Raw genomic sequence first — 7,512 nt, 5'->3', positions numbered from 1 at the left:
ATTAAACCAACATGCTTGTACTGCAGCAGATTTTTAACAGAGTTATGGGCTGTTAAAGGGAAGAATTTATCTTTCGTTCTGCTCTATGTTTTCATAGGGAGACTCCCTTTGAAAACAACTGGCCACGTTTGTTGAATTTAGCCTGCAATACTACCCTAGTGTGGTCCCATGAAATACTCAGCTCATATATTAAGAATAAACACCACACTCTGCACACTATATTAAATATATGATCCTTCCTACTTGTGCTCACCTGGAGAACTTTTTGCTGTGAGCTGCTGGCCTTAAGGGCTGATTGACCTGCAATGACCTTAATCTCACAAATAGCAGTAGAGGAGGTGAACCTGTCTCTTGAGTGCACTATTTCGTCTTATATCAACTTTGCTGTGTGGTTTTATCCTGGTTGTGCTTTTTATACTGTATTTCGTAATTGTGTTTTTAACCTGTTGGGTGTTTTATTGTGGTTTTAATTTTTGTGAACCGCCCAGAGAGCTTCGGCTATTGGGCGGTATAAAAATGTAATAAATAAATAAAATAAATAAATAAATAAATAGTTTGCCTCTCCAAGGAGTTTGCCTCTCCAAGGAGCGCACGCAGGGGAGATCCCCAGCCACCAAGTCGCTGCGTGGAAGGGGGTGGCGGAGGAAGCAGGCTGGAGACACGCGCGCACACACACACACACACACATGGACACACGAGGAAAACTGTTGCTGGCAGAGGAGGGCGAAGGGGAGGAAGAGGCGGCGGCGGGGCACGCTGCGTCCCGGCCTTTCCCGCAGGGAGGGATTTCTCTCTCTCTCTCTCTCTCTCTCTCTCTCTCTCTCTCTCTCCTGTCTTCCTTTGAATTCCGCGATCCATTGTCCTCCTCGCTCCTCCTCCACACGCCTCCTCCTCCGCCTCTTCTGGGGACGATTAAGGAACATACTACACGAGCGTTTTCGGGGCGCCCTCAAGTGGCTTCAGGGGGCCTTCGGAACGGTGTGTAGACTCAAAACTGGACTGCGTGAGAAAAACAAGCAAAGGTCATGTAATGTACATGACAGCTATTGAAATAATGTGATACTGTTCGAGGTTTCTCTCTGTGGAACAATTCAGCACGATTTGCAGATGGCCAATGAAAAGCCAGTCTTCCGCATGCTCAGAGGCTGTTGAGGGCAGCTGGCCAGGCAGGATGGGCCCCATGGCAGCTTCTGCTCTGCCCTGCGCCTGCAGCCTAACACAGCAAAGCACATTCAACCATGGAACAGGCCCAGAGCAGGGGAAAGAGGAAAATAGGGATGGGTGATTCAGGTCAGCTGATGGTGACTGGGCAGCAGATATTTGTGCCACAGCACCTGAACAGGTCCAGTCTACCAGGGCAGAAAGAGATTTGGAATTCCACAGCCGTGCCCTTAAAGGACCACCACCATTCTTAACTCGTCCCAGATGTTAGCAATCACTCTCGCAGGGGTCAGTCCAAGGGTAACTCCTCTGACATATATATATATATATATATATATATATATATATATATATATATATCTTCCCGATGATCCTTTTATATTTGCATACCAGCTCCCGGAAATAGGCTGCCCCGGCACATAGCAACAGCTTGTTTCGGCACCGATCCACCCCAGCTCCGGAGCAGCCATATTCAGCCCGGTCTTCTGAAGCAGGACGCCTCTGAACTTCAGCCTGCAGTGAGATCTCTAGTGTTTTTCTTCCTCCACGTCCTGGCAGAGTTCCTGTAAAGTACAAACCCACACAGAGCTTCTATTGTTTGCAGCTCTTCACGAGCTCCAGTGATCCTAATATGGAATTCAGCAGGAAACCCATGATTTCCTGACATACAGCAAGCCGGAGAAAATAAAGGGTCTGCATGAGGAGGAGAAAAAAAAGACCCAGGAGGAAAGAAACCCCTTCCATTAAATCCCTCCGGCTTCTATTTGGAAAGGAATGGAACATGGGCTGGATTTAGCACGAATCCCTGGTTTTTCAGGCCGAACGGGAGAAAAAGAACAGGGACTTCATTCCTCGGAGTGCTGCTATTTTTAAGCCGTGTGAAATACCGAAGTCTCTGCCTCCAAGATGAAGATTTCCTGACTCGAGCTAACAACACGCGTGTCGCTTGCCTATTTATTCTCCTGCACGTTTCTCTTGGGCTCGGAAGGATCAGGTCGGAAGCGGCCATAAATCGGAAGCTATGATTTCGTGAACGTCCACCGCAGCACGGCGACGAAACCTAATTCAGGGAACAGCCGTCAACGGAGCAGCGCAACCCTCCTTTTTTCCGCTTTCGGCTGTTTACACGTGCGCTTGAAGAAGTGCGGAGAAATAAGGCGAAGAAGTGACAAGGATGAGCAGCAAAGACGGCGAGCCCCTCAACTCTGAAAGCGGGGTGAAGAAGATGTTGAAGTGCGTAGTGGTTGGTGATGGGGCCGTGGGGAAAACCTGCCTGCTGATGAGTTATGCCAACGACGCTTTCCCGGAAGAATATGTGCCTACGGTGTTTGACCACTATGCAGGTAAGAACACAACGTGCTTTCAAAATATATTTATTGATGGTGCGCACCGTGCTAAACTGTTTCCTCCCTTACCCGCCCACCCCCAACACATACGCTGAGGTAAATTCCATCAGAACCACCGTGTGCGTTACACACAATGAGACGGTAGGCTGAAGAGTTAGAATTCAGGAATGTACCAAATGGCGGGGGGAGTCATGCTTTGGACATCTCCCTTCTGCCAAGATGCCCAGCATGAGGTAAGCAAGTGGACCGGGGCTACATTTTTCTCCATGTTGAGCTCATTTTAGGTGGAGAGGTGGGGGTTTTTTTACATGGAGGGAGAATTCTAAAACAGGACTCCCCAACTGAAGTGCTACAGTCCAGAATTCGAACACCTCTATTTATTGTCTCATTCTACGCCATGTGTAGATCGATAGTACGTACTTTGCTTTTCTTCTTTTACTTGATGAGAATACTCCGTCTGGTGGTCCAGAAAGCATGAGGCAGAAGCCGTAGGATGGAGGATAGTTTCCGGGGGGTGGGCAGGAAGCTCCTCCCCTAGCATAGTCCAATAAGTGTTCTGATTGGACTAAGGGCCCATGCGTCCCATAGTGTGATCACAACATGAGTGCAACAGCACCCTCCTGCCCACATTCCCCAGAAACTAATGAACATAGCCATAATGCCTCTGATTCTGCAGGTAGCATATAGCCTATTAGTAGGGTGACCATATGGAAAGGAGGACAGGGCTCCTGTATCTTTAACAATTGCATAGAAAAGGGAATTTCAACAGGTGTCATTTTGTATGCATGCCGCACCTGGTGAAATTCCCTCTTCATCACAACAGTAAAAGCTGCAGGAGCTATACAGATACAAAATACAGTAGTGCTCCTACAGCTTTAACTGTTGTGATGAAGAGGAAATTTCACCAAGTGCTGCCTGCATATAAATAACACCTACTGAAATTCCCTTTTCTATGCAATTGTTATGGTCATATGGTCACCCTAATAGCTATCAGGACTAGCAGCCATTGATAGCCTTCTCCTTCAGGAATTTGTCTAACCCCCTTTTAAAGCCATCCAAATTGGTGGCCAGCACTACATCTTGTGGTAGTGAATTCCATAGTTTGACTATGTACTGTGTGAAGAAGTTTTTCCTTTTATCTGTCCTGAATCTCCCACCAATCACCTTCATAGGATGACCCTCACTGGGTTCTATTATTATGAGAGAGGGAGAAAAATGTCTCCCAATCCACTTTCTCCCCACCATGCATAATTTTGTACACCTCTGTGCTCTTAACTGCTCTTAAAATGGGCAGTGATTTCTCACTCTTCAAGAGTTCGTATACCTGAGAGTAGACCTTTGACTCCTGCCTCCTGTCCCTTTTACTGGAATCCCTTTGCCCACAGTCCTCGAAATGACAAACTTAGGAAGACTTTACAAGGAAAACTTTATTCTAGGGGTGAGGAACCCGTGGCCTTCCGGCTTTTGTTCAACTCTAACTCCTATCAGCCCCGACCAGGCTAGCCAATGGTCAGGAATGGTAGAAGTTGGGGTCCATCCACACCTGGAGAGCCATGGGCTCCCTGTCCCTGCTTGGTTCCACTATTTCTGATCATGACTTCCCACCTGTGATTCCATTCTCTGATGAGAGACCAGAAATGCAAGCCAGAAACACATGAGCTTAGAATTCAAGGCCCTCCAATGTATCTCACATGCAGGGCCGGCCCTCCCATGAAGTGGTAGGAAGTGGGCGCAGAAGATGGCAGAGTATGGGAAGAGCGGTGGTCTCCCCCTCCAAAGGAACTGGCACTTCTTGGTCCTGCTGACCACTTGCATGGCTGGCCATGCATGCAGCCAGCAGGACCGAGAAGAATCCGCTCGCTCACCTGCACGCCTCGCCCTGCCTCCTGCCCCCGCGCAGGACTGCCCCGCTCATGCGCCTCCCAACCCTGCCAGCCAGCTGGCTTACTTGTCCTGGCCATGCTGCCTGTAAGGTCTTTCTGCCTTCAGGAGCCGCATGGGATCTCTCACAACATTTTGCCATATGCACAGGTGTTGTGCGGCTCCTCAAGACAGAAATACCTTACAGCCAGCACACTGGTGATGCGGAAACATGTGTCCATGCCAGGAAAAGTAAACTACCTGGTGGCAGGCAGGCGCAAAGTTTGGAGGGAGGAGAAGAGGAGAGGGGGGAGGCATGGTAGGTTCCCACTACAGGCGGTAAACTGCATTAGGCCTGGCCTGCCCACATGTCAGATTCATAGAATCATAGAATAGCAGAGTTGGAAGGGGCCTACAAGGCCATCGAGTCCAACCCCCTGCTCAATGCAGGAATCCACCCTAAAGCATCCCCGACAGATGCTTATCCAGCTGCCTCTTGAAGGCCTCTAGTGTGGGAGAGCCCACATTCACCTCGATGCTAGGGTGGGAGGTGTTAACTCCCTGAAACGATTTCAGTTCATACATCTCAGGCAACTTTAATCTAAACACACACACACACACACATCCACTCCTTGTTAAACTCAATGTTTCTCTCTCCCTTGTGGTAAATGATTCATGCATTGCAATATGCAATAGTCCATTTTTTCCTCTGAAAACTGAGTTTTCAGGGGGAACTGGAGATCACTCAATCAGCCCTATTTTAATGGACTTTCCTAATGTTTTTTTTTTTTTAATTTATTACTGGATTGGAATCAGAGACGGGGGCTTTCCAATGTTTTAGATTTGTAAGGAGTAGATTGACCATTCTGGCTGGGGCTTATGGGAGTTATAGTTCAAAACATTTGGAAGGCACTCGCACAGCTTGAGTGTCATAGCAGGATGAGGGAGACCACGCAGTCACTCAGCCATGAAATTCACTGGGTGCCTGGAACAATCATTGGGCATGTCTACACCTAGTGGGAATCTACACTGGTGTTATTCTAACGTTTTGAATGGGTTACTGTGACGCACAGCGTCACGTGACCCTGGGTCTCCAACGTTGTAAATGAGTCGTACTTACAAGTTCTATTTCTTAGTTCCAGCGTGGCTACAGATTCATGTGCCTCGTCCTACTGGTAATTTTCCTCTCCCTTTCTCAGAGCTGCTGGGTTTGCTCCGCCCACTTCCTGTTCTCCTTCCTTCGCCCCGTTTGCCATCTTATCTGCTACAGCAGATAAAGCACACCAGCGTTATACTGTGCAATCACTGACAATTGCATGCAAAGGACTCAGAAGTTTTCCACCTTAGAATCTGCTTTTATTGTGAAGTACTCCCATGCATCCTGCCTTAAAATTTGAATCAAATTGGGACATCGGTTGATTTTTTATGATTTTTTTTTTAACATTTCCCCCCTCTTTGCAAAGGAGCTGAGGAGCGCTTAAAGGATCGCTGTAGCTCCGTGCAGGAAAATTAACAAGGGCCTCTTGGTCCCAGTCCAAAACTCATGACCAGCAGGGCTTAAATGCGGCGGCTGCTAAAACTTTTCAATTTGGTCTCCCATCCCAACCCTGACCAGACCCAACGCTGCTTAGCTTCAGCAAAGTGGCTGGCTCCTATGCACTCAGGCTACTCCCTGGGACTTGTGTTAAGATGTTTTGGGAGGGGGGTTGTGTGTGTGCTGATGACTATTGCCCTGCACTGCTGGCTAGGAATGAGGCAGGCAGTGGGCGGAGCAAACCCAGCAGCTCTGCTACGCTCAGAGGGAGAACAACGAAAGGATTTAACAATGTGCCCTGCAGTAACGTTACAGCTAAACGTAAGTAACGCTAGTGTGCCCCGTGATACAGAGAACCGATACAGAGAACCACGTTAGAAAGGGACACTAGCAACATTATAAGACTAGTGTAGATCTGCCCTAGTGTCGGAAGGGGGAAGATCTCCTTCGATGAGCACGGAGCTCCGTCCCCCATGCCCAGTTCCTGGCTCCTTGTGGTTAGTCACGAGGAGCCGGGACTAAACCGGGACGGCGGCCCACACCTCCTGTGGTCTCGGGATGATCCCGAGACTGCAGGAAAAACTGGGATTAAAGTGTGGGGCCATATCCCGGGGCAAAGGAGGGCACATCTCTCCCTGCCCCCGGGATCCCCTGTGCATCATGTGGATGCACAGGGATGATCCTGGGGCGATCCCTGGGGATATCACCCCATCTAGCCATCCTCATTGTCTCTTACCCTAACCTACCTCACAAGGTTGTTGTGAGGATAAAACAGGGGTGGCAAAACACCCTAAGCTTCTTGGAGGAAGGGTGGGATGTAAGTATCATTAATAAATCACTTAGAGATTTTATTATACTGTATTTTAGTATCTTTTGAATTGTTGTAAATTGCCGAGAGCTTTGGCTATTTGGTTGGTGTAGAAATGAAAGTTGTTGTTGTTGTTGTTGTTGTTGTTATATTAACCAGTATATTAGCATTATGGACAAATAATAAGAGAGCAGTAGTGATTCCAAAAGCTACTTGCTTAAACATATTGGAAAGCATAGACCAACAGAGAGACAGACAGGCAGACAGACAGACGGGTAAGATAGACAGACAGATACGTTGATTTTTTTTTATCCTGTTTTAAGGGAGGAGGAGGTCTCCAAGATACCATAGCAAAAGACAGGACCCCATATTTCTGCAAAGGGTTGAGTGCACAGGGGAATACACATGGTAAATATAGTTCTTAGGGTGACCATATGGAAAGGAGGACACAGGACTCCTGTAGCTTTAACAGTTGTACTGAAAAGGGAACTTCAGCAGGTGTCATTTGTATGCATGCAGCACCCGGTGAAATTCCCTCTTCATCACAACAGTTAAAGCTGCAGGAGCCCTGCCTAGCGTGACCAGGTACAAAAGAGAACAGGGCTCCCGCAGCTTTAACTGTTGTGATGAAGAGGGGATTTCACCGGGTGCTGCATGCATACAAATGACACCTGCTGAAGTTCCCTTTTCAGTACAACTGTTGAAGATACAGGAGCCCTGTCCTCCTTTCCATAAGGTCATCGTATCCTTGGGCAATAATGCCTCCCCCCAGGTGTATTATTTACTCTACATAACACACAAAT

The 7,512-nt window shown here is 47.9% G+C and overlaps 1 protein-coding gene across 1 annotated transcript in view; it reads left to right on the top strand.

Annotated features, from left to right (window-relative positions):
* Positions 1-2,315: 2,315 nt before the first annotated feature.
* Positions 2,316-7,512, top strand: part of RHOJ (ras homolog family member J) — an 85,272-nt gene continuing 80,075 nt past the window's right edge. Inside the window, exon 1 of the mRNA XM_063118159.1 lies at positions 2,316-2,504. Within this exon, the coding sequence (XP_062974229.1) occupies positions 2,336-2,504 (169 nt within the window). The 5' untranslated portion in view covers positions 2,316-2,335. The remainder of the gene's footprint in view (positions 2,505-7,512) is intronic.

The sequence above is a fragment of the Elgaria multicarinata genome, chromosome 2 (genome assembly GCF_023053635.1).
Source record: "Elgaria multicarinata webbii isolate HBS135686 ecotype San Diego chromosome 2, rElgMul1.1.pri, whole genome shotgun sequence".
Taxonomy (NCBI): Eukaryota; Metazoa; Chordata; class Lepidosauria; order Squamata; family Anguidae; genus Elgaria; species Elgaria multicarinata.
This window is presented reverse-complemented; position numbering and strand designations above follow the sequence as displayed.